The sequence below is a fragment of the Balaenoptera musculus genome, chromosome 1 (genome assembly GCF_009873245.2).
Source record: "Balaenoptera musculus isolate JJ_BM4_2016_0621 chromosome 1, mBalMus1.pri.v3, whole genome shotgun sequence".
In the NCBI taxonomy this organism is placed as follows: domain Eukaryota; kingdom Metazoa; phylum Chordata; class Mammalia; order Artiodactyla; family Balaenopteridae; genus Balaenoptera; species Balaenoptera musculus.
Genome location: NC_045785.1, coordinates 85574308 through 85602152, shown reverse-complemented (window position 1 = coordinate 85602152; position 27845 = coordinate 85574308). Strand labels below are relative to the sequence as shown.

The 27845-nt window shown below is 35.1% G+C and overlaps 1 protein-coding gene across 1 annotated transcript in view; it reads left to right on the top strand.

The window, feature by feature from the left end:
- Positions 1-27845, top strand: part of DPYD (dihydropyrimidine dehydrogenase) — a 794060-nt gene that overhangs the window by 650105 nt on the left and 116110 nt on the right. The window contains 1 exon segment of the mRNA XM_036825276.1: positions 6941-7083. Within this exon segment, the coding sequence (XP_036681171.1) occupies positions 6941-7083 (143 nt within the window).

Below are 27845 nucleotides of genomic sequence, written 5' to 3'. Positions count from 1 at the left end.
TATACATATGCATTTTAAGTTATGGGGAATAAAGTTTATTTTGGCAGATAATGTTAAAATAAAAGTTTCATACACTAGTAACATAACTCAACATCCTTAATTTGATACGTGTGAAACACTTTCTTGCTTTTCTGTGCTCTTCTAAATCACCATATCCTAAACTACTTCAGAAAACTGACATACTGAAATTTCTGGTTTTGCTTACCCTTTGATTCCAAACAAAACTTTTCATAGGCTTTTTCCATCTCTGGGTCCATCCCGTTATGTGTGTGTATGTGTATATGTGTGTGTAGCAGGGCGGGGAGAATGAGAGGAAGAAAGAGAGAGAGAGATCATTCTATTCACCCTGTTTTGGATATATTCTAAGTTTGTTAATATTTTACTTAAAATATTGGATATAGAACAAAATGTGCTCTTCTGAATGTACAGAGGGTAGAATCATTGCACATCCCATATATAAATGTTTCACAGCACAGAATCTGAAAATGCCTATTCCTGTATTGTTTTAGAAGCATTATAAAAAATAGTCACTTTTCATTGCAGAAGTGAATCATAAACACTTTCTTAACTAAAAGAATTAAATAATATGGACGTATAGATATCAAACTTGAAAGTTCCTCTTCAACCTGTTCCCCAGAAATAACTATTAGCAGTTTAAAACTCAACATTCTATGCATTTACATGACCACATACTAAATGTAATCATACATTTTTTACCTAAAATGGGACTACACCCTATATGTTATTCTGCTACTTGTCATTTAACACATAACATCGTATCCTAGAGATATTTCCACGTCAGTTTTAAAGGTTTCCTGTGATATCATACATACATGGATGAACTATAATTTATTTACTAGCATAACTGCTAGTGATTATTTAGGTTGTTTTCACTGTTTTGCTATAAGAAACAATATTTCAAGGAACATCTTTGTACATGTAACTTTATGTCTATGCACTAATGGATTAGATTTCTCAAAATAGAGTTTCTAGATAAGACATATACATTTAGATATTGCAATTGCATTATAAATCTAATAAAGAGTTATTCACACAAATATATGCATTTACAATCATAGACTCAAACTATAATTTTTAGAAATGAAATGACTTAGGATCTCCAAATTTAATATCTAGGAGATTAATTAACACCCCTTAAGTATTAAGTGTTTATCCTCACATGTTTATAGTGAATGCTTATTTTTCTGATCAATTTTCTCTGGCTTTGAAGTAATATTAGCTTATATATACTATGAACCAGGCCCTGTGCCGAGTGCTTTCCACAAATTGTATCATGTCATAGTCCCCAAGTTGCTATGATATTATTGTTATTGATGTCCCTGTTTCACAGATAGGGAAAACTGATGTTCTAGGAAGCTAACTAAGGAGCTTGCTCAGAGTCACAATTGTGTAAAGTAATAGAGCAAAGACTTACACCTAATTGGTTGGACTTTAGAACCTGCACTCTGAGCATTAGACCACAGACGATACTGATACTGGTTTTCTTAGGCAAAGACAACGTGCAAGTGATCCTCGTCATCATTGCTGCACTGTCGTTTCTCAGTAGCAGCTGAAAAGTATGGACTCTGATAGTCACAGAGACTTGGTGTTTAAACTTTTAAACTGTGGCATAAAACAAGTTTTATTCAGCTTGAACTTCCATTTCTTCACATACGAAACAGAGATGATAGCATGTACCTGCACAGCACTCTAAGGGTTAAATCACACACTGTATGAAGCCCCAGTCTCCGTGTCAGGCTATGGAAATCACTCCAAGAACAGATGCTCAGAAAGGAAAATGGCCCCTTCTCTGGTAAATAGTATTAATTCTATTGCTTTAAAATAAAATGCCTGGCACATGCTAGGTACCAAATTATTGAATATGAATTGACTATGAATATATTGAATACGTTATGAAGCAGATAAACAGCTATAAAGATATGAAGACTCAGAAAAAATATCTTGAAATATTCAACAAAAATTAAAACGTTTTCATAAGAAACTTTTTAGCTTTTTCAGTAAACCTAAAATAACAACGTAAAATAATTGGTTTTCTTTCTCCCATTTCTCCTCTTTAGATTTCATATCTCTTGATATAACCCTGTATCCTTGTAGTACTTCAGTTTCTAGTTGAATTATGGTAATTTTCTCAGGGGACTTTAATCCATGTGTAAAGATGTATTTTTAAATAGCTGTGCTTTACATATTTATCAGTATGTTAAGTTCATTAATATTTTAAAGTTGTTTTAAAGGATAAATTTTTGGTGCTTGATTTATGTTTATTTTATAAAAATCAATCTCTCAACTCCTAAATCCTTGAAATTCTTGATTTGCTAATATTTTCTTTCTTCTGGGTGATGTTAAAACTGTTAACAATTAGACAGTCAAAGTTCAATTTCTAAGGAATTTGTTATCCACTTAATTCATTATATTTTAATTAATGTAAGCAAATTAAAACTACATTTTCTTTTTGTATACACAGTGAGCATGAGTGAGTATTATAACCCAATTCTGTTTTATTGCCAGCTAGAGCCATTATCAGGGAGTTTATTGTGGACTTAGCTTTAACAATTAACTCTGTAACAGTAGCTGTCTTAGGAGTCAAATGATTAAGGAAAAAACAAACAGAATTAAACTCAATTATTCAAAATTTCAGTTATCCAAAATTAGCATATGTTCCACACTATCTTGCCCATTAAAAATGTCTTTTCTCTTCAAGGATTTAGTCATGCTAAGTAAAGCTCTGCCTCCTTCTCACCAATAAACTCAACTTCTGATGTTGTCATTAAAAGTCTTGCATATTGATTTAGTGCATGGACCTTTTGATTCTCAAAATAAAATCTTAAATATATGGATGTCTGCCTTTGAGATTTTTAGCTTTGGAGTCAGTTAATCCTACCAACATTATGACACCACTAAATGAAATGTGCTGGAGAGGGGAAAAGGGAGAGGGAGATGTGTGGTTCTTCTAAGGGAGCAGAGGTTATAAAGTTTCATCATCCTAGGCATCATGATCTTGTCTCCAATAAAAAAAAAAAAAAGTTTCTTTGCATTACTAAGCACACAGCAACAGCATAAAAGGCACAAAGTAAACTAAATAAATGCTCCCTCTGAAATCAATTGTCCTCCTAGGTAGTACAGGTTATAATAGCAAACATCTGTATAATCTTTATTATGTGCTAGCCCTTTATATATATTAAATAATTTAATCCTCAAAACAGCTCTATGAAGTTGTATAATTTTATTATTTTATAGATGAAAAGACTAAGAAATTTTCACAAGATTACAGAGCTTGTAAATAGTGGAGCTAGAATTTGAACCTAAGCAGTTGGCCCTGTTGTCTCTCTGATGTAACTAATTCATCCTCAAATTCCCTTCTTTCTAGAATTTATATTAATAGTAATTATAAAATATATGATGTTTAAATGAATGTGGAGTTTTCCTAATGGGATGTGTACAGAATGAATAACTGAACTCATATTATTTACCTTGAAACTACCTCCTAAGATCATTGAGACTGGTGTTTTGGGTATCCACCCTGGGTGACAATATGGTTACAACATAAACTGATTAACTGAGATTGTCTTTTAAGCTTTTCCAATTCAGTTACAATTACCTCTTTTTTAAAAGAAGGCACAGGTGCTTAATATTTCTTGAATAGACAGATGAACAGATGAATGGATAAATGAGGCCTGAGTAAGGAACCTAAGTCATAATACATTAATTCTTACTTGCATATCAATATGTAATACTACTACTAACGGTAGCATTTTTGAAATTGCAATTAAAGTATTTTCTTTAGAAGAAAAAATCATCGAATTCAGATTGGTTACCTTTGAATTCAACATCTCTGGCTTACTGAAATGTTTTTCTAGATCATGAATCAATCAAATGTAATGTGAAGTTTATCAAAGATCTATGAATTCAACATACTGATTTGCATTTTAGGATGTGACTATATGGAGGGCCTAGATTGATTAGATACCAAAAGTTCATTCTAGTCCCCCAGGTTTTCCGCTAGGGGGAAAACAGTTTAGTACAAATCAGGACTCTTCACAGCAATGTTGGAACTCAAAGGTCTAGTTCACTGTTTGTTTGTTTGAACCTGCAGCTTGTTTCAAAATGTGGGGATTCAGAATGGCTGACTTTCATTGGCACCTCCCACACTGTTGAAACAGAAAGGCTTGATGTAATTAATTTCCCATCAGGTTCATCTGGTTACCCCATGTAGATGAAGGCTTAATTTAAATTGCACATTGCCTATTAATTAATTTAAGCTTATAGGATTTCATTTTTTGATTTAAACCTTGTTGTTTCCTTTAGGATGGAGTCCACTTTTAATTCCTTGAGCTTCTCAACTGGCTTCTTCCTCCCTGGTCTTTGGTCTAAAATCATTAATTACTGTAGCAGTGACAAAGTTTTAAAAATTCTTATCTCAATAACTGTGATTCTGGAAATCTGTATGCATTTTAATTAACATATGTACAGTCTCGTATGGTATTGATATATGTATTTCTTTCACACCAAAAGTTTTATTTTTATATTGAATCTATTATTTTTTCATTTCTGTCACTTTAAAACTAAAAAGAAATTTCTGTATAACAATTTAGAAAGATCCTTTTACATACCTTCAGTTTCCTTCCAAAAACCTTTCATGGCGAATAAAAGTCATTTTTAAAATCTATTCCCCATAAAAATGCTGAGAACAGGTAGATTATATTTCATACTAAATCAATTGAGTTATAAAGAAAACCAATCAAATGGAATTTATAATGGAAATTAAAACTGAATTTACTATTACCCAGCAACAGAAGGATCCATTTCTTCATTTTTGGATCCCATTTCCTCAGAGAACATAATTACTCTTAATTTTTGAAAAGATACCTTTATTAGTTTGAAAGGTTTTCATGTTCATTAGGTAAATTAGAAAAGTTTTAAAAAAGAAGAAAAACATCAAATAGAAAATGTCTCATTGACCTAATTGAACATCTTCAAATGCCACTGAGCATTTGCTGATGTTTTTTAACACCTGTGTAATAATGTTGCCCTTTAAATGTAACTGGTTAAATTTTCAAAGCTGTGTTCTGGGATTTTGCCATTTGATGTCCATTAATATCAATTGGAATATGTGGCCAAATCCCTGTGTACCACTTTGAAATTTTACCCCTTAGTGTTAATGATAGTCTTCTAACAGTGCAGTTAGAAATAAATTATTTATCTGCTTAGCAAAAATTTCCTTTACTCTCCAGGGTCAACTAAATAAGAAAAAAAAGAATCCCAGTATTTCTTTATTACTTCAAAGTAGCATGTGTGTAAAGGAGCCATCAACTTAGCATATATGGAACGTATCAGTTATATTATGCCAAGATAGCTGTATGTCTGTCTAAAAGGTTTATTTAAGTTACAACTTCCCTTAAAAATACTTTCCTCTAACTTTTACTCTCGAATTTCTTTTTAGTATAGCTAAAGATAGGTTTCTATAAATATGTGTGTGTGTATTCTTTCCATGCATTCTCCTGTCCACTATGTTAATCTTTTTTATGGTTAAAACATATAGACTAAGAAGAAGTCACTGATAAATATTTTGAAATAGAAATAGAATCTTGACGTTCAGTTTCTAATTTGCCCTAACTTACTACCTTGTATTTAAATGTCAGTTATGGAATCCTGAAGTGTCAGCATTGAATATTCTTGACTAAGAAACTCTACTATCTAGAGGAAGATTTTTTAGGTGTGGGAGCGCCAAGGAGACATTTCCACAAACATTTTTGGTGTTGAGTGCTAAAGCATTAGTTACACGTAAATTTAGTTTCATCTGAAATGAACAGGATAAAAAGAAAACCACCGATTTTAATGAAAGCTCTTTGTGCTTCCTTAATAGGAGCACCAATGAATACATACTGAGAATGCTGGTAAGGATGCTTGTGGTGGTGGAGGAGATGCCAAAGTACTCACCACATGAGGCTTATTTTACCCTTTGCTTGTTTTGTTGTTTGTGGAGCCCTTATTTGAGGCAATGCCACATTGTTGCACAAAAGGAACTATTTTTACTTCAGAAAATGCCTTTAAAGGACCATTGACTTATGAGTGTACATCAGAAATATCAAATTATATTACTATGTTATGAGAGCATTAATTTACTCCCGATTGGGTTAACCCTTGAGAGTCTAAGCAGCCTTATACAGTGTAATCATGTAAAAAATGACCTCAGAGTGTTCTGTCCATCCATACAACCTTTATTACAATTGGCAAATAATGTATTCGTAATGTTTGGTTAAATAATGTATACAAACTCAAACGCATACTCTAATTACTGAATTCTAGTAAATTCTCTTTAACTTGATTAAAATTTTCTAACGTATGAAAAATTAGATTAGGCTCACTATATTTGAGTAAAATCACTCTCAGATTTTGGGAAATACATGTAAAATGCAATATGGAATCTGCTAGTTCATCAGCACCTTGCTTGTTTTTGCAGTATCTCTATTCACACCAGCTGCTTTATACTTCGCGGAAACATAACAGAGCTGTATGTCTATTTATGCACTGTATGTGATTGTTTTTCTTTTACAAAATCTGCTATTCCTTGTTCTTTTTAAAACAGATGCTCAAGTGTTCCATACCATCTTTTACACATTACTGTATATCAAATTGTGATATGTATGTATTTTATGTGAGAGTTCTAGAGTTGCTATACCCACTTGCATAACATGCCTGCATGCAATAATAGCATCAAAGTCCTTAAAGTAAGTACACATCCATTTACAAATTAACATACTTTGAAACATAGCAATGCTTGTATCTTACATACGTGTATATCTTAAGTAGAGATAAAATTGAATTTTGTCTAGTACAACACTGGCATCACATGATAGTGATTATAAGGCAATATGCTCAAGTGGTCAATATACTAACCATTGATCATCCTCATTTTCTGTAGGCACAGCCATCAGACCTATTGCTTTGAGAGCTGTGACCACCATTGCTCACGCTTTGCCTGGATTTCCCATTTTGGCCACTGGTGGAATTGACTCAGCTGAAAGTGGTCTTCAGTTTCTCCACAGTGGTGCTTCGGTCCTCCAGGTAGTACTTGTGTTTGTCTGTCCCTTCACAAAGCTCCGTCTAACAAATAAAGTGAAAATTATGTGACAACAAGTATGTTCTTGTAGGGTCTCTTGAGAAAGAGGCCTTGCAGGATCAAAAGGGTGGCACTCATTAAATTTCTATTACGAGTTGAGAACAAACCAGAGGTTCATTTCCTGTCCTTTTGAGGGCTTACAAACCCTCTATTTTTTTTTTAACGTATTTGTTCACCTGTATGTTTCTAAAATAAATGAGATCACGTTCCAAAATGCATACTGTACTACTGGATAAAAACCAAATATATGAGGAACTCTGGGTAAAAGTAAAATCTTGATTGAAAAATAAAAGGAGTCAAGGGCAAGGCCAATACACAAAATCTATGCCATATGGTACTGGAGGCATTAACAAACTTGACTCTGAACTTCCTAGTAGCCAAAGCAAAGAAATCACAGCTTTCAAAATATAGAAATAAATTGGTTGTTTACCTTCTTGTGGTACAAAGCTGAGGGAAAATCATCCATTGTCTTCATAAGGTGATACTTTGAGATGTAGTACATCATACTCTTATTAACCCTCTACAGATAACTTAGAAATTACTTAATTTTTTATTATTTATACACTTGCTTTTTATATTATAATGTTGTTCAGCATAGATGCAGTGCAGTGCCTCAGCACTTTATAGCATAAGCATTTCTCTCAGGGACCAGATATGCAGGTTTGGATGGTCTGACATGACCCAGGTAAAATTTTTCATATGAGGACTAGACTGTGACCGCTGAGGTAAATCCCACTTTAATACGGCTGCTTACTACCTAACACTGATGGTAACTGGGGAGCAGAGTCTGTAGCATCACTTATATTCTCTGGCAAGAAAGTGGAGTGCAGTATTTTGTGTTGCCAATTTAACAATCAGAATTAACATCCTGTTATGAAATATAAATTGGAAATAACATATATCAAAATGCTAATGGAGGAGGACTTCTGCTTCCAGGAAGATGGAGTAGGTGTACTTTTCCCTATGCTTCTGAGTAAGTACAATTAAAAACCTTTATATATCTAGAATGAACATAAAGAGATTCTGAAAGGTGGGGAGAAGGCAGTCTGGCTAGGAATCTCAGGGCCCAAGGCACAACACAGTGGAGAATTTCCTGGGTTTTCTTTTGGCCTCATATATCCCAGACTTGGAGCCAAAGAAGCCAGCAACCCAGAAACAACAGGTGCAGACAAAAAAACCTGTACTCTTTCTAGCCAGAGAACCAGGAAAGGGCAGCCTAGCGAGACAGAAAACTTTTAGACCATAACTGTTCTTCTCTAGCCAAACACCACAGCTAAAAACTGCAGTGTCACACCTGTCCACACAAGCAAAGGACAAGCACGGGTCTTATACTTCCAGCCTCAGGAGGCTGTAACAAGGCACCCAGCATCGCTCCTGGGCTATAATGAGCTCCCATATGTAGGAGGCATGGACTTCCACCCCACTGACAGTAATGAGGTGTCCCTTCTCCTTCCCCCCTGGGGTCTTGTCAGAGGAAGTCTAATGGAGAGTCAGGACTTTTATCACCACCCAGCGGTAACAAGGCCATTCTGTCCGCCCCATCACAGCCCCCTGGTGTCAGATGAGGCCTAGACGGGAGCCAGAACTCCTATCTTCTCTTGGCAGTAACAAGGAGTTATGTCCCTCAGGTGTCAAAGGAGGACAAGTAAGGCATCTGGACAGTAATGAGGCAGCATCCTTGCCCTCCTCTGCCAGAATGGTATCCAAAAAAGCCAGCTAAAACAAAAGGTTTAAATAAGATGAAGAGTCCCTTAGCATAATACCCCAAATGTCAGTGTTTCAATTGAAAATCACTCATCATACCAAGACCCAGGAAGACCTCAAGCTGAATGGTAAAAGACAATTAATAGATGCCAATACCAAGATAGCAATAACAGAGATTTAGAATGATCTGATGAAGATTTTTAAAGCAGACATCATAAAGTTGCTCTGAGAAGCAATTACAAACAGGCTTGAAGCAAATGGAAAATATGGAAAGTCTCAAAAAAGACATAGATATAAAGAACCAAATGGAAATTTCAGTACTGAAAAACATAATAACAAATACAAAACTCAGTTGATGGGCTCAACGAAAGAATGGGGAGGACAAAGAAATAATCAGTGAACTAGAAGATAGAGCAGTAGAAATTAACCAATCTGAAAAACAGGGAGAAAAAAGACTGAAAGGAAAAAAATGAACAGAGTCTCAGGGAACTGTGGGAGTGTAACAAAAGTTGTAATATTCATGTTATCAGAGTACCAGAGGAGAGGTCAAAGATGGAGGGGATGAAAAAGAAATAATGGAGACATGGGTTCGAGCCCTGGTCTGGGAAGATCCCACATGCCGCGGAGCAACTAGGCCCGTGAGCCACAACTACTGAGCCTGCACGTCTGGAGCCTGTGCTCCGCAACAAGAGAAGCCGTGATAGTGAGAGGCCCGCACACCGCGATGAAGAGTGGCCCCCGCTTGCCACAACTAGAGAAAGCCCTCGCACAGAAATGAAGACCCAACACAGCCAAAAATAAATAAATTAATTAATTAATTTTTTAAAAAAAGAAATAAAATCTGAAAACTCCCCAAGTTTTGTAAGAGGCATAAACCTACAAGATTCAAGAAGCTGAATGCATCTCAAACATGAGAGATACAAAGAAACCCATACCAAAACACATCATCATCAAACTTCTGAAAACTAAAGACAAAAAAGGCCCTTGAAAGCAAGAAAGAAAATGACACCTTACCTATAAGGAGCAAACAATTATAATGACAATAGATTTCTCATCATCAGAAACCGTCAAGTCCAGAAAGTGAGACAAAATTTTTCAACTGTTGAAAGAAAAGAACTGTCAACCCATAATCCTATTTCCTTCAAGAAGGAAAGATAAAACAAGACATTCTTAACTCAAGAAATACTAAGAATTTATTTCCAGGAAGCATAACTAAAAGAATGACTGAAGGAATTTCCTTAAGAAGAAGGGAAATGATAAAAGAAGGGACTTGTGGGCATCAGAAATGAAGGGAGAATACAGAGCAGTATCTTCAAGAAGAATCTGGAAGATAATGGATGTCTAGGCTTGAATATCACCTGAAATTATTTTCATGAACATGGAGGAATACATGAACTCAAGGATAAAAATGCATTATGAGTGGGTTCCAGAAAGGACTCCTGCTCATTTCCAGACATGTGAGCTTGGGCGAGTCACACATGAGGGGTGGAAATTGTTGACTGTCTACCATGTGCTGATTCTAGCTACTGCTAGATACAGTATTTCCATGCCTACCTGAGAGTGAAATCATTTTATACTTCTTTGACATCATCTGAGGCTTGGAGGATGAAAGTAGTGTAGCCAAAGCCACATGACTAGTGCTAAAGCCAGAACTAAAACATTGAGTTTCTCGACTGCAAAGCCAAAGCTCTTCCAACTGGTCATACCGCCTGCCCCCCTCCCAGAACCTCTAAGGTGGAGTAGCAGTAATAGACAGATCTTCCCCATCTACTCAAAGCTTCCATGTTCAGGCTACAAGTTGATTCTTAGAGTAAGGATTCAAAGAAGAGAAGAAATGTGGGAACATAGAAAAATAAATAACATGATATGTTCCAAACACAGATGTGCACTCAGTTTATGGACCCTGGTATATAAATATATAGAGTACTTTGTGTCTTCATACAAACATGCGGTGAAATAATCACTCAGATGGCAGTTTCTGCTTGGGCTCATCTTGGATCAAGAAGCAGAGACTCACTCAAACTACTTGAAGAAAATGAAGCCTCTTGTATTCTATATGTGAATGGAGACGGGAACTGCAAGAACCAATGGGGCAGTTCTGGGCAGAGACCTTTTCCATCTCTTTTGTGAGCCATGTGATTTCTCCCTCAAAGGAATCTATAGCTCCGTTCAGTCCTTTGTCTCCAGGACTTACTCCTTGTTCCTGCCTCCTCTGAACTTCTGCCTAGCCCGTGCTCATCATGGACCCATTCCACATGGTGGTCTTTCAGCTCCACCTTCTACATGAAATACCTCACCAGCTTCGTATCTGTTGGCTCAGATTTTCAAAAGAGGAAATCTGTTTGGCTCAATGTATCTTTTCATGCCAGGCCTCATCGTAGAACACTGGTCACCTGATGTATTGACCAGGGTATAGGAAAAACACATTAAATATTTGTTGAATGAATTTTTTAAATGAATATGCTCGAGTTGTCATTTTTTTAAACCAGATTATGAAGAGGGGATGAGAAGGTCAACATCGTATTAAAAAGTGGCTGCCAAAGCACTGCCCCTTCAGCTCTGGCTAGGAATGGCCCGGAAACTTTCCAGTCATGGAAAATATTGACTCCCAATTGATGTTGTTAAAAAGGTAAATTTCCACACATAGGCTTTTACTGATATAAAATTACAGATTATGTATCAATTATGTGTCTTTAGCTTTAGTCACGTTTTAATTCAGCCAGAAGATATTTTTAAACCAATTTTAGCTAAAGTATGAACTAAAATCAGTATTAAGATATATTTAGGACAGTTATGAGTGGGAAAATCCTTGAATATACAATTTTGGCTTGGCATTTGAATGGGGTGGAGAATGTATAATATTTCTATCTCTCTTCCATTGTAACTGAATTTTACCCTGTTCCACTCCCTAGTCCTGGGTTAATCTAAGCTTTCATTTTCTATACTTCTGGGATGCTGAATATTATTAGAGAAATTCAGGTAACTTTGCCAATTGGATTTACTCCAAATTCACAGTGTTTAATGTCAGCTGGGCCTTGGTGTGCTAGTAAGTATCAGTTTTTATTCATCTTTAAAAAAAAATTTCCCATCAAATTCCCTCTGGCAGTTGGTTCAAATCTTTTTTGTACACCTCCCTCCATCATCACCCTCTCATTTCTCTGTTGCCATTTGTTCACTGGTGCTTACTGCCCACCTCATGCCCCTTCTCTGGTTCTACAATATTTCCCTTGAAGAGCTCATCTACTTACATATCTTAAGGTGGAATACTATCAAATCTATCTTTCTGTTTCTACTCAGATGTAAAGTATGTACTGACAAGATGCATTTTTTTACAAGACATAATCAGACAGATGATAATGTATTTAAATAGTGTGATGGTGCTGATATACTGGAGTTTAGAAAGAGAAGTAATAAACACAGAAATAGTGATATAAATTAAACATTTTGATTCTGATTTTCTTGATGCACATATATAAACTATGTAGGTAGGCGAGTGTACTACTGGAATAAGGATTTATTCTCAAAGTAGCAACTTCAAATTCAATTTTTAAGTGAATTTAATAACCATGACCTTCTATGTGACTTTAGAAAAAGTATTGACATTTCAAAAATGGAAAGCTAAAATTTTTTTCATAAGTTTGATAAGTGGGATAGAACATTCTTTTCTTGTTAATCAGTATGCATCACAGAGAAGCATTCATTCATTTATTCATTCAGTAAATATTTATTGAGAATCTACATGCCTAGCACTATTCTAGGAATTTGGAATACATACTTCTGTGAGTAGAACAGACAAAAGTCCATTACCTCATGGGGCTTACTTTCTAGTGAGGACAAAGATATAATATAATAAATATGAAACATAAGTATATTATCTGGTATGTAAGATGGTATATGCTGTGAAAAAGGAAAAAAAAAGAGGTCTCATTACAAACGTAGTATTTGTATAAAAAACTGAAGGCGAGGAATCAGGGAAATTTTTATTGAATTAAAATACTTAGGTTATAGCATCACTTGCTTAAATTTTTGCTAATTGAGAGTTTGACTGAAATATAAAAATCACAAGATATTTTAGACCACCTTGCAGTTTATAAATGGAAAATGCCTTTTAGGTTTCAGGTTGCATTTTAATGGGCAATTTTTTGCTGTTTGAAGTCTTCTTACAATTTTTAGGAATGTACCATTTCTCATTGGCACTGTTTATTTCTATTACCTTATTTTACAACTTGCTTTGATGAGGATTTTAACATTTCAATGGTAAAGCATCCAATAACCCTACCTTAAAAATGCTTCAGTTAATGTTTTGTATAAAAACTAAGGAGTTAGCTAGAGAATAATTTGAGTATTCCAGATCATTTCCCTGGAACAACCTTGGAGTAAAAATGACTATTACAACAGAATCAGATGCAACACTCTGGCCAAGAAATAAGGTTCAAAACTAATTATGGGTGTGTATTCTTGGGTAGCTGCTCCTATTACTTTGTCAGTCAACCCAACTGACTTCTAATTTATTTAAGTGAACCCCAGTGTCTTTGAAATCTTATTTTTCATCTTTTTTGATAGGCTCTCATTAGTTAGAATACTCAAGTTAGATCTATAAAAATTCTAAGTGAAAATTATTATTAAATTTAAGATACCGAACACTGAAATTTATAAATACCTCTTTGTTAAATTACATTCTCAAACTCTTCATAAACTCTTGAGGTCTTAAATCTTTTGAAAGGCTACTCTGAAAAAAAGAAGTTTGCTTCTGGCTGCCAATTAGTTATTCAGGAAAGGCATAAATAAACAACTTGAATAATTTCCCTTTAAAACAGTTTGAAAAGATTACTTTAATAAATTAACACTGGCTTTTTTTTAAACTTGTAGTTTAAGTTGTTTGTCCCAGATCTAGCCTTCAGAATGAATTCTATATCCCCTTCATCTGATTTAATTACTAGTCTACAATTTCTGTTAATAAAAACTATTTAGGGATTTCTATTGCAACCAAAACCCAGACTGAGTCAGTTGCTTTTAGTAATAGGTTTCATCACAAAATGTTCACTCTCCTCTATTGTATATAGATAGAGGATATAAGTACTATACTACCTTTTTTTTCACTGAATTACTTTGGGTTTCTATAATTTAATTTAATGATATTGCCACTACAATTCAATCTTTTAAGGACTTTGATTCAGGACATCAGAAATTATAGGAAGTTCATTCATGTACAATTATGACCTGTGCCTTCATTGAGATTGTATGGGTGGTTTTTTTTATTCCATTTCTTTTGTATGGGTTTGTCACTGAAGTTAATAGAAAATCCTGAAATACAGCAGAAAGAGGGAGTATAGTGGGCATTTGCTGTGAGTCATGGTCATGTGACAGACACTCACTAGAGTTATATAACCAAATCAATTTTTGACAATAATTAGCTGCTCTGATGGAGCTATTTCAAGCTAAATGGAATTTTTTAATGTGATCAAGAGATGTATTATTTCATTGAAACTAGAGAAAAAGAGGTAATTGAAGCAGCACGATGACACTATTTCCACATGAGTGCAGATGCGTTGTGGACATTCTCTCTTGGTCATAATGCACAGGAAGACTGCAGTGCTTCAAATATACAGATGGGGGTCTTTAGATGGTAAAAATTTTGCATACTATATTTTAAATTCTTATTGAGTAAGTGGGAAATATATTTATTAAATTATTTCTTATTTTTTATTTAATCATCATTCACTTTAAAGTCAGTGTATGATACACGAAGGAAGAATAGTTGATACCATTCAAAGTTATTTTAAATGGCATCAGAATTATTTCACATAGCTATTTAAAATAGACACATTTTTCTTTCCACTATGCAGTTTCTTGTTTCCTAGCTTTAATGAGTGTTTCATGTACAGTGTTAAGAGCAATATGCAAGTAATATTTTAAAAAATAGAAACCCTATATTCGCAGAATAATATATAGGAAAAAAATAGTATCCATTCAGTGAAATTCAAATTACTGTGTCAGTTATTACATTATTTTAAATTACTTTAATGGATGGTGTCTTTAAAGGAAGAGGTTTTAATTTTTGAAAAGTATCTTGATTGCAGTGCAACAATGTTGTTTATAAGCAAACAGAGGAAATTAAATGGAAACCTGCTAGGCTTTCGAATGATTACACACTCGCCACTTGATAGAAAGATTAATATCTAGATTCAAAAGAAATTAATTGAAATTAAATCTAATCTTTTTGAATGACAGTTTTACTATAAGAAAAAGTAACTCTACCGCACAATGACTATTTTATGTGAGAAAATAACCATGAGTTAGCCAAGATGTTTGCAGTTAGCCATATGAAATTTCTGATCTTGTATAAACTTCCTTGGCTAAATTTCTTCCTGACTCTGGCCAGATCCTTTATATTGTCTGTTCCTTTTTGCATTGTATGCAGAGCTATGGTTAATTACTAGTTTCGCTTCTTCATCAAAGAATCTTCATATGTCTGACCAAAGTTTTAAACTACTATTTACCTTTTTATTCTTCAGTTTAAAAAAAAAATCCCAGTTGTTTAGATATTCTTATTTCACATATTATTTTCCAAACATTGTGTTTTCTATGTTGGTTTTCTCTGAATCTTTCCAATTTATCAATTTATCATTTGAAATGAATTGTGATTTAACATAACTAATTTTTTAATAATCATTCCATAACTTATCCACCCAAATGACTATTAGAAATAGTCACTTGGGAGCTAATGTGTTTTCAATACCATCAGTAACTACTCTTCATACTTTGAGAATGGATCTCATTTCCTGTAAACAAAGCTAAAGACAGCCAAGTCAAGTGAGCAACGTTGGTTACTGAACTGAGTTAGGTATACAAAGTCATGAGTCTCCTTTTCTGTCAGTCCATAAACTGACTTTAATAAACTGTTCCAAAAAATGTGTAACAAAATTATTCTGAGCAGTGCCAACATCCACCAACATTATTATTTTGAAAAACCCAAACTAATTTAGCTGTGTATAATTGTGTATTTGTTTAAAAATCCACCTCAATATTTTAGAGACTCGTTTTGGTACTAAGTTAGGGTTCAGAATTCAGACTGAATAGAGAGTTATTAGAAAACGCTAAGCCATAGCAAATATATTGTAAAGAATATTAATGATGAATTACCATCTGTTTTTCAAAAAGTCCTCTCTAGTTATTAATTCATTTGGCTCTTACAAAGCTAAGGGCATATCAATAAGCATTTTTAACCCTATTTTGTAGATTTGCAAATTTGTAATTACCTTAACTTTGTTTCATCAGTTGGCTAACCGGTGTGATTAGAAACCATGTTTCCTGATTTCTACCCCATGATTTGTCTTTGCATCTCCTACCATCCATGTTATTGTGCTCAAGAAATGTTCTAGAAAATGAAAAAGAAATTCAGCATTATTCACAAACACGTGAATGCATGCTCTTTCCTTGACTTATTAACTGATGATTCATTCTCGACTCTTGAACTACACCTGTGTATCATTTGTTTACCCCAGTCTTATAATTTTCCAGGTGAACTGCTTACTCCTTATTAAATAATTTATCCCTGAAGTCTTCAGTTTCCAAAATTACTTTAAATTCTAATAAATTTTCTCATGTGCTGAGTAAAGGAAATCATGAGATTTCTAGAAAGCTGGCTAACTTAGGGCTCCTGAGTTCTGTTTGGGGGAAACATAAAAATCCAGTTGATCAAATTTTTAAGTAACATGAAATAGGGAGGCACAGTAACTTCCACTGTAACTTCAGGAAAAGCAAGAGACACATATGTGACTCATACCATATAAGAAGATAAAGCTGGTTGTTGATAAATATAAAGTCCCATCCTTGGGTGCAAAAACTTAATTATACTCTATAATAGAGGTAACTATGGCAAAGAAAAGATTTTGTGGAAAAGCTGTGAAGGGATTTAATTCACAATAAGGTCAACAAAAATAGCATATTGATGTAGCTTCCCAGTAAACGTTGATGTGATCTTAGTTGTATTTGAGATACGATATTTAGTAAAAGGGAGATGATGTCCTCAGTGAACTCGCATCAGATGACATCTTCGTTTATCACGTGGTGGGTGCCCACTGTGTGCCAGGCATAGTTCTAGCCCCAAGGGTACAAGGATGTTTTCAGACAACTGGGAATGCTTTCAGGAACCTTGCATGCTAGAAGCCCCCTCAAAGGAGTGATAAGATAATCGAGCCCAGATTTGGATGAGTAAAAAAAAAAAAAGTCAGCCATGCAGAGGTCTGGGAGAAAAGTGTCCTCCTGGCAGAAGGAAGAGCAAGATCATAAATACAAAGGCCTGGCACACAAGGGTGAGAGCAGTCTTGTCTTGTTTCAGGACAGAAAGACACAGCAGAGATGAGGCTGATAGGAGATGAAGGGGCAGTCACAGGCAGGGGCGGATCCTGTGGGGTACTGTAGGCCACGATAAAAATTTTAGATGTTATTCTCTGTTTAATGGGAAGCTATTAAAGAGTCACAAGGTCTTTACATTTTCACAGTCTGACACCATACCCCTTCTCTCTCTCCACAAATCCAGGAGCAAATAAATGCTCAGTGGGCCCTTTCTACTTTGAACTTCCAGAGCACATGGTTCCCTTTTAATTTATGGTTTTTATCCTTTGTGATTCAACTCTCCTCTCTTTTAGGGCTGCAGCCAGCCTCCCTCATCCTTGCCTTGCAAATATTTTTTTACTGTTTCCAAGGATGATGTTCCCCAAAGTGTGTTTTTATCAACACAAATCCATCACTTCTAGAAAAAAACATATCTCCCAGTACATGTTCTGTTAATGGTAGAACATCATCGTCAACTTTCTATACAACAAAAATGTTATTAAATATGAATCCAAAAATCAGACTAACACAAACCCCTTTCCAGAATCATTCAGTTCTATCACATGCTTAATATATTTGAATTTTTTCCCCAAGAGCTCAGATCAGAATAGATTGTTTGTGCCATTCTAAGTATTTCTTTTACAAGAAAAGAATGAAAGTACAGACCACAAAGATTCTAAATATGAAAATACAGACCACAAAAAGACATTTCACAGTTGGTTTCTCATAAGTGCCTACCCCCCCCTAAGAGCTTCCAGGCCTGACATTCAATTTTGTACTCTACTATTTTGCTTTGTATGTGCTATCCCAATTCTTCAACACTTTTCTTTTCTTTTCTTTCTTTTTTTTTTGGCCACGGTAACCTGGATTTATTTACATTAGAACATTCCAAAAGACATTTTACTCTGTGAATCAAAATAAATCCTACAATTTTGCAATTTGTGTATTTAACAAATTATTTTTACTTGGAGCATACTACAGAGTTAATTTTCTCCTTTGTGAGAGAAGAAATAAGTATGAAGAAGAAAATGCCTTTGTGCACTACAAATAATTGTCATACACATATGAATTTTCACCTGTCCTGTTTATTAAAAATATTGTTTTGGGTATAATATGCAGTATTTAAAATATGAACACCTAGCTCATTTCTTATGGAGTAGCCTTGAAAAAGTCTTATTTCTAACCATCTTCGAAGATTAGAAATGTGAAGATTTGTTTATTCACTTTCTGATCTTCATACAGGATGTGTCTAAGGTAGAGGAAGAGGGAGGACGACTCCGTTAGGCAGTAGCTGCACTACAGGACACCTAGGGCTCTGCACCAGAGACATAACTGAGCTCTGAGAGCCGCCTTAAGAAGGTTAGTGGGATCTCTTCCTAGTGCGGTAAAATTGAAGCTGAACAGTTCTGCCTTATACCTCTACATCATTGTCTAATATGTGGTGTTTTGTTTTGTTTATCTTGCCAACCAGTGTCTCAAGTTCCTTGCTCTTCATGCATTCAGTTAAGAAAGCCTGTTGTTGGTCCCTAACGTTTTTCAAAATCCTTTGTTTATTCTAGTCTTGAAGATTCTTGACAGTATTTGTGTGCCTCTGTTATGTATCCAGATCTGGTTGTATTGCCATGTATATTATGGTAGTTAAGAGAAGGAGATTTGAAGTTCTACAGTTCTTTGCTCAACTCCTGGACTCACCACTTTAGAACTAAATAAATTTAAGCTAACTATTTAACCTCTGTAAACCTTGGTTTATTCATCTGTATAATGGAAGTTATAGTATCTACCTTATTGGGTTGTTGTGAGAAATATTTAATATGTTAAAGGCAGTATCACAATTCGGAGTCCCCGTACGTCTAGTGCCTCCCTCCTGCTCCAGCCTCTCTGGTCCTGCCAACCTCTTGCCATCCAGCGATGCCTGGCACATCAGGGAGGCTCCAGCATCCTGGTCCAGCTCTCAGATTGGTTGGAAAATGCATATCAACTCTTGATCGTGTTGGTCTCTCATTATAAACTCCTAGAAGAAAGAGTACCAAGATCATGTAATTTTAGTCATGTAATTGACATTTATTAGAGGTTTTCTTGCTACAGATGATAATGATTGACTGAGGATTAAAGAATAAGCAAATAATTTGGGTGCACATTTATTTTCATAGTATTGATTAGGACTCATGCAAATAATGATTATGAAAGAAATTACAGTAAAATATCAAAGTTCTTATAGGCCTAAAACTTTCTTAAAAAACTTTTATTAGAAATCACAACTATGTCTCCCATTTAGAAGTTTTTAAAAAATCAGTGATAAGTTTAAGGTGTATGAGATGTACAGGAAATTTCTGTCAGGAAATTTCAGTCTCCAGTTCAAGTGACTCCTAATTCACAATTCGAAAACCAGGCTTAGGCCAGATGACCTTTGTATAAACTAGGAGCATGACCAAATTCAGCATTGAAATACAAGCTTATGATCAGTTCCACTCGGTAGAAGAATTTTTATCAATTGAGTTTGCCACAAACAAGAGGAAATCTGGATTCTGTCAGAAGTATTCTGTGCAGATGTGTATAAATATTTACTGGATTTTTGCATCTTCCTCTCACATTTACACTCCTTTAAAAAAATGTATCTGATAGAAACTGTTTACTTATATGTTAAAAGTTTGCTCGAGGAAGGGAAATCACATCATCAATGCTCCCAAGCAAAATGCTTTTAGGGGAAAATTTTGAATATTTTATTGCAGACTATTCAACAAATTGTAATTTCAGGTAGAGGACCAAATGGATTTCTGTTTTATCTAAGTTTTTAAAAAAATCATTCAAAAGCTTGGCCTTCTAGAAATATGTATCTGTGCATCATGTACGTGTTTTATGGCATCAAAGTTACAGTTCAGTAGATTTCCAAAAGCCTTTTGAGACAGAGACATGAATTTTTACAGATTCTAATTACAAGTTAGAAGTCATCTCGCTGTAGGAAGTTAAAAATGGAGACAATTAGAGAAAATTCCAGTTGAAAGAAAAATGCGTTATGGAAAAAGCAATAAAAGCACAAAAAAATAGGAAAATAAAATCACTTCTCAGTAGTTCTTCTATGATTCAATTGTAGATCAATAGTGTGTAGTTAATGCATTACCAGGAGAGCATTAATTTGCAATTATGGCAGGTGATCTGATCCTCTGTGTTCTTTCCATTGACCCAGATGACCTTTTGTTGAAAGAGATTCTGTGGTCATTATTTTAAATAGAGCAAGAGGAAGGCAAAATGAAAGTATAGGTCACTCTCAGCTGTAAGTATCTTACACAACACAAAGTAGGAACCTTTGTAGTACAGCCCCAATAGTCACATAAGTATAATGAGCCTGAGCGTGGGCATGTCTGTTTGTGTGCAGGATGGATGTAATATGCACTGTATGATGGTGGGTAAAAATGATGCAAGGTGAAACTACAAATGCCCTGAATTAAGCATAAAATAAAAGTCTGTTTTATTACAGGTCTCTGTAATAAACCTCTACGCAGGAAGATATGAGAAACTTTGGTGCAGCCAAGTGTGTGTTTTACGATGCTTCCTTTTGAACGTGTGAGCTAAGTAGCCTGGGAGGTAGAGAGTCTGATGCCCCAAGCACGCATTCTTGAAAGCAAGTGGACCTCAGCTCTTTAGCGACCACATTCTAATCATAAAAGTGTGGCAAGGACCCAAGTGGCCTTGTCCAGAGTCGGCTACACAGGCAATGATATCAGCCTCAGAATTGCCAGCTAAGCACAGGGGACCTCAGAAGACTGCACCTTACTGATGTATGTTTCAACACAAATGAAAATGCATCAGACTGCTTAGAGTGAAATCCTAGCTCTGCTGTTCGTTAGCTATATGACCTTGGCTTTAATAGGTGTGTGAACTTTTTATACTTCAGTTTTGTTATCTGTAAAGTGGGGATAACAGTAATACCTACTTCGTAGGATGGATGTGAGGATTAGACGTTATCACATGTAAAGCACTTCAAATAGTACCTGCAAAAAAGTACCCCACAGATGTTAGATAGGAAGGATCGTCATCATCATCCCCCACTAGCATTTTTATACATTTACGAAGAATTTTAAAACAAAACTTACAGCCCTCTATTCTAGCTTTTGACTAGCATGTAGCTAGTCTTAGCTCAGGTTGATTGAAAATGAGCCTGAGGGAAAGGTCAAGTGCTAATGTTTTGTTGGAAGGTAAAATCTAGGATAGTTAGAGTAAAAGAAACTAGAAATGAGACAGAGGAAGATGCGATTTGAATACAAGTTAATGTGTTACTGAGTTGGCCACTGCTTCACAAGATGCAAAGAGAAGCTACAGTCAGTTGGCCACATGGACTGCCTCCAGACAGACTAGAGAAACAGTGCCTTGGGGGAATTCCTGGGCGGTCCAATGGTTAGAACTCGGAGCTTTCACTGCAGTGGCCTGGGTTCAATCCCTAGTCGGGGGAACTAAGATCCCGCAAGCAGCATGGCGTGGCAAGAAACAAACAAACAAACACAACTGTGCCTTGGGAAAATCCATCACAGGGAAAATGAAGAAAAAATTTATCTGCCATTCCCTTTGGCCTTCTCTCTCCCATTGGTTAAAGTTCATCCTTCTGGAGAGTTAACTCTCCCTCCTTCTGGGTTTTATCACCCTGTGAAAGCGGGCTCCTACAAACTGTAGGGTGGCCCATTGTGGCACTTCATCCAGGATTCTAATCTCTTCTACACATCTGGTTATCAAGCCTCTATATTCACAGTGACAGATAACTTATTACCTTAAAGTTATCCAGTTAAAATTATAAACAAATTCTGCCTCATATTGTGGAAAATCTACTTCCATGTATCTTTCATCCATTGGCCTTACTACTTCTTTTTAAACAGAATATATTCATCTTATTTTGTAAAAGCATAGAATTTCAAAAATGGAGAAAAACCCTGTCAGTACAGAAACAGTTAAATGTTATATTCATACTGTTAATTTCTTTGGTTATAACCATAAGTGGTAATATAGGTAAGTGAAAATAGTGTGCAATTTTATAGTAATATTTTTACCACACTATAACCTAGATCACTTCACTCCCAGGATGAGACACAGAAAGCTAAGAAGTTGGGTGCTCTCAAGTAGGAATAGCTTGCTGTGAGAGAATTAAATGGGTACCCAAAGACTTTCTGGAACCTGGAGAAATTAGGACAGCAGTGACCTAAGCATGCAGAAGTGATTCCTGCTTATACCTGGAAACCCAAGGGAAGTGCTCTGAAATGCTTTCAGTAATATTTAAAAACTGAGTAGCATGCGTGCAAAACACATTCTAAAGTTATTAATCAGAAATATACCTGATAAGAAGATGGGACTTGTTTCTCTCTGGAAAAGTGTCTAAAATGAGCATTGTAGTGATTTGAGAAGGGAGAATATCATTCTTTGGCTGTTTCTCCACTCATTCCTTGGTTGAAGCACGCAATGATTCATTAATCATCCAAACAGTCAAGCAAAGGAAAAAAGGAATCAAAGAAACAAATATACAGGTAAAGAAAAGGGAGGAAGAAGGTCCTTATGGTCAAGTAATTGAGAACTGAATGCAACTTTATATAGGAAAACAACTTGTCTATACTAGTTTTTCATTTTTTTTCATGGATAGATACATTTTATGAATAAATGAAACCACTGCTTAAATCAGTCTAAGTCCCAATTTTTAACTGAAGTTGTCTGATAGGTCATTCTGGCCATTTGGAGTCTTACCCATTCTAATTATATGTAAGATCTTTAGTTCGATTTTTATAAAACTTGACATTCTAGTGCCTGGATATTGTGATAACTATCTTAGCCCAACATCATATAAGAAACTCTTAATGAAGAGAACATAAATAGCTTCCCAAAGCCTCACTATAATCCACAAACAGGCTATACGTACATTATAACTTTGCAAATCATAATAACAAAGCTATTATAATGGCTAATGCTTACACAGAATTTACTATGTGTCAGATACTTTTGTAAGCTATTAGTTATATTAATTCATTTACCCCTCCAGTAATCCTCTGAGATGGATATTAGCATTGTCCCCATTCTATAGATAGGAATGTTAAATAACAAGATGGTAAATGGCAAAGCTGTCATCTAAGCCCACATAATTTGGCTTAGCATCTCTGATCTTAACCACTATGCTATATTGACATTTTTGCCCACTAGAATGACTATTTTCAAAAGACGGACAGACAGTAATAAGTGCTGGTGAGGATGTGGAGAAACTGGAAACCTCATGTATTGCTTGTGGGAATGTAAAATGGTGCAACTACTTTCGAAAACAGTTTGACAGCTCTTAGAAAGTTAAACATAAATTTACCATACAATCCAGAAATTTCACTCCTAGGTACCTATCCAAGATAAATAAAAACATATATCCGCACAAAGACTTGTACACAGATGGTTATGGCAGCACTGTTCCTAATACCCCCAAATTGGAGAAAATCCAGATTCACATCAGCTGATGAATGGATAAACAAAATGTGGTACGTCCAATGGCATAATATTCAGCAATGAAATTAACTGATACCATAACAGCATAGGTTGTTTTAACATGTGTAAAAACATTATGCTAAGTGAAGACAAGCAGACACAAAGTACTGTACTATTTGTATTACATAATTCTATTTATATGAAAATGATCCAAAGGGGCAAATCTCTGAGGACAGAAGACAGATCAGCATTTGCCGGCAGCTTGGGGAGGAAGTGGGAGGATGACTGTAGAGGGCACATGGGAACATTTGGGTGGTGGAAATATTTTTTAATTGGGTTGGAGTGATGGCTGAACAACTCCGTAAGTTTACTAAAAATCATTGACTATTACACTTGTAATAGATAAGTTTTATGGTGTTAAATTATACCTTCTTAATGCTATTTTTTAAATGCACATACCTAGAGATAGATTGCTTGAGTACTGTATGTAACAAAATTGTTAAATATAAAGGTTTGAAATCTGGATTAATAGTGATTCACAGTGAAAAACCTGGCAGGTAAGCACGAGGGATATCAATAATGCTTAGGAGTTCTATTTCTTTAATTTTACTGGGAAATGAGACATAATACCTTTTATAAGAATCCACTAATATTTATACTAATATTATGATCTCAAATGTAATCAAATTAAATAAATGTTTATGAGCCCTGCCTAACTTAAAAGTAAGCACATTCAAATGAGTCTGCCTAATCAAGGCATCCTTGGCAGAGGCATTCCTAGATTCCACAAATGTGTTCTATGCATTAAAGTATTAAAATTAGACCATTTTCCTATAAATAAACATAGATCATACTTGGTATAACTGTTTATGTCTGATGCAAGTATTTTAATTTTTAAAACTCTATGTTATTTAGGAAAAGTGAAATACATCAGGGAGAGATTGGCTTTAATGGTATCGATAACTAACGCGTTGAGAACTTCAGTCATGAGATTCGCGTTATCAAGCCGTGTTAGGTCGTGGTTATAAATAATGTCCATTCATTCTCTGAAGAGTTAATGAGCATCTTATAGGTATCAGACACAGTAATAAGAAACAAACATATAAGGAAAATACCACAGGTAGTGAAAAGTGCTAGCAGAAAACTTAAAATAGAAAATAGTGACCGGGTGGCTGGATCGTCTGCTGGGGGAAGCCCTCTCTGGAGAGGTGACATTTAAGAGGAGAACTGAATGAGAAGACTACCCAGCCATATGAAAATATAGAGAAGAGCATCACAGGCAGATAAGGCAAAACCCTTAAGGCGAAAATAAAGGCATGAGTGACAAAATAAAAGGCGTGCCATTTTTTGGCATGCTCAGAAAAGGCCAATGTGGCTAGAGCATATCGGGCATTAGTAAGAGAGGTAAGCAGGAACCAGGTCATACAGGGCTTTGTCAGGTATTATATCAGGTGTTCCCATTTTTTCAAAGTGAGATAAGACATTTCTGGTTTTAAGCAGTGTTGAAATATGATCTAATTTATATCGTAAAATAATCATTCTAGTTGTTGGGTAGGTGATTAATTTGGAGATGGTCAAGAGTGGAAGGTGAAAACTATTCCTATGGCCCAGGTGAGAGATGATGATGGACTTGAAAAACAAAAAACAATGGACGTGGAGAGAAATGAAGCAATTCACAATATATATTTGAAGGAGTGCAACAAGACTTGCTGAGAGATTAGAATTTTGTGGGCAGGAATCAAAAGGAATAAGGGATGATTCCTAAGTTTTGGACTATTGGAGAAGTAGGTTGTAAGGAGTGGGAAAATTAAGAATGCTATTCTGGCCATAGTTAACATGCCTAGGAGACATCTCAGTGGAGATGTCAGATAGGCAGTTGCATCTCCTTTTCTCTATCCTACTTTCCAGAGATGTACCGAGCCTTCAAATGCATGTATAACCCATAAATGTATGTCTTCTCTCTCAGCTAGGATGTATATTCCTTTCCATTTCTTATGAATGCCTGGTAGTGATTAGTCACAAAGTAGATACATGGATACATGCTCGTGGATAGATGCTGAGAAATGAATGGGTAGATGTCTCTATCAGTGAATGTTTAGAAATAGACAAAAAGCGTCTGGGTGTTGAATAGTTCAGAGGGCAGTTTCAGTTACCCCTCATCATTCTCAGATATATATATATATATATATATATATATATCCTGAAGCTGAGTTCTAGAAGATTATGTTAGAGGAAAAGATTAAAAGAAATGAAATTTGCATCAAATGTATATTTTTAAATAAAGTAAATAAAAGGTCTAGAAAACATTTCCTTCCAAAGGAAAAAAAAGCCTAAATTTATTAGCCTTTAAAATCATGCTCATCCATTTTCCTAACCCATTTTCTTCAAACATTCAGGAAATATTGCTTCTCTGCTGTGTTTAAGTGGTCAGATTTCCCACACATTTAATGTTCTTGTGACTTGTGGGTCTTTTGAAAACTTTCATACCAGATTCTCCTGGTCTGAAACATACATATTCCTAGTTAAACACTTAAACACCTCTCTTATCCTGTTTACTGATCCCGCCCCACAAAATCAGAGGAAAGAGAGACAGTGATGGTTGTTTGCTTCTTTTGTTTAAGCTGACAGATCTGAACCAAGAGGACCTAAAAACTTCTTGGAATTAAAAATTGGGGTATGCAGATATAAACCTTCATTATCTCCGAATCAATTATGCTGTGTTTGTAAGACAAAGAAGATAGTATGTCTAAGGATCAAAATATCAACCCTGTTTCGGATAGCTGGCTTAATCCCACAGTGATAGACGTGTCAGATATTATAATATTTAGCATATTTCCTCATGTGGAAAAGGATAGGATTTCAGTTGTCATGCTTTAAGGGCATGAGCCGTAATCCCATTATCATCTCCCTAAATCAATCACTACCTATGTTAACTCCATCCTAATGATACCAGATGCAATAATATATATGAGGTGAGAGAAAAGTTCCGTGACTCATCACGGGACCTGAAAACAATGACGCAAGCTAAAAATCAGTTTAATCACTGGTGAATTCAGCATGGCCAAATACACCACACGTTGCACATGCCTGGTTTTACAGAGCTAAATTAAGAATAATGTTGCATATTCATAGGGCATGATGTCTCTGAAACACACAAAGTAAATGTGAGTAATCTAAAGAGAGTTAAAAAAAAAATAAGCCAGTTCTATTGCATTTTAGAGCATTATGTAATTAGGGACTGTTCCTTATAACAGCTTCAGGATGTAAGCAATAGTTTAACTCACAGTGTGACATTTTATAGATAAGACTGAAATGTAAAACACATAAAATTCACTTAACCTGCATTTACCTTATTTATCTTTTTCTTTAATTCATATACATATTCTAATTCGTATTCTTAATTGATTTAAAACTTGCAGTATGTTGATATGTGGAGAGGGGTTGGCAATCAGATTTTAGTTTATGTTGTCAAAGCATGAGAGTTGAAATTCAGTTATTTCTTGGTCTTCACATTTTATCTTATATATTCATCTGTGTGTGATAAGCCAATTGCTTACAACATAGATGTGATAATTTTAGTCCTGGGGCTCAATGTAGTAACTTATCTTAGAAATTAATCATTATGGAAAGAAAACTCAAAAGGCACTAGTTTCATATCAAGATACACAATTAAAAACTTGAATAGTTATTCTTACCTCTGAATGAGACCCACTGTGTCATACATATAACAAGAAATCCTTCCTGTATATAGTTCTTCATAATTTTTATCTCATTTGGTCCCGACAACATCTTTTTGAGGAAGGTTCATTCTGATAGATATAAAACAAACAGCATAATCTCAGGATGCTGCAGTCAGAAGTTTTGTTTGATAATAGAATTTGAAAAGAAACCAGAGGACTGGTTCATAAATTAGTATCTTTGAATGAAAAAATAAATGAATGAGTGGGTAATTTTTGAGTGAAAACTTTTTTGAAGAAATGATGTCATAAAACTTCTCTCTTATGATTAAAATTCATAATGATCTATTAAACACTCCTGGCTACATCCCAAGCAAATAGAGAGAAAAGGTCTTTACTGGGAAGATGCAGCAATTTTGCAGGATATATTTTAAAGGAGGGCAAATTGTTTTAAATGCCAGTGTTTCCACAAATCTGTTCAGTAGTAAATTTGATTATTTACCTTGAACTACTTAGAGTAAGTTGATGAAGTTCTGAACTTTAAATTTAAA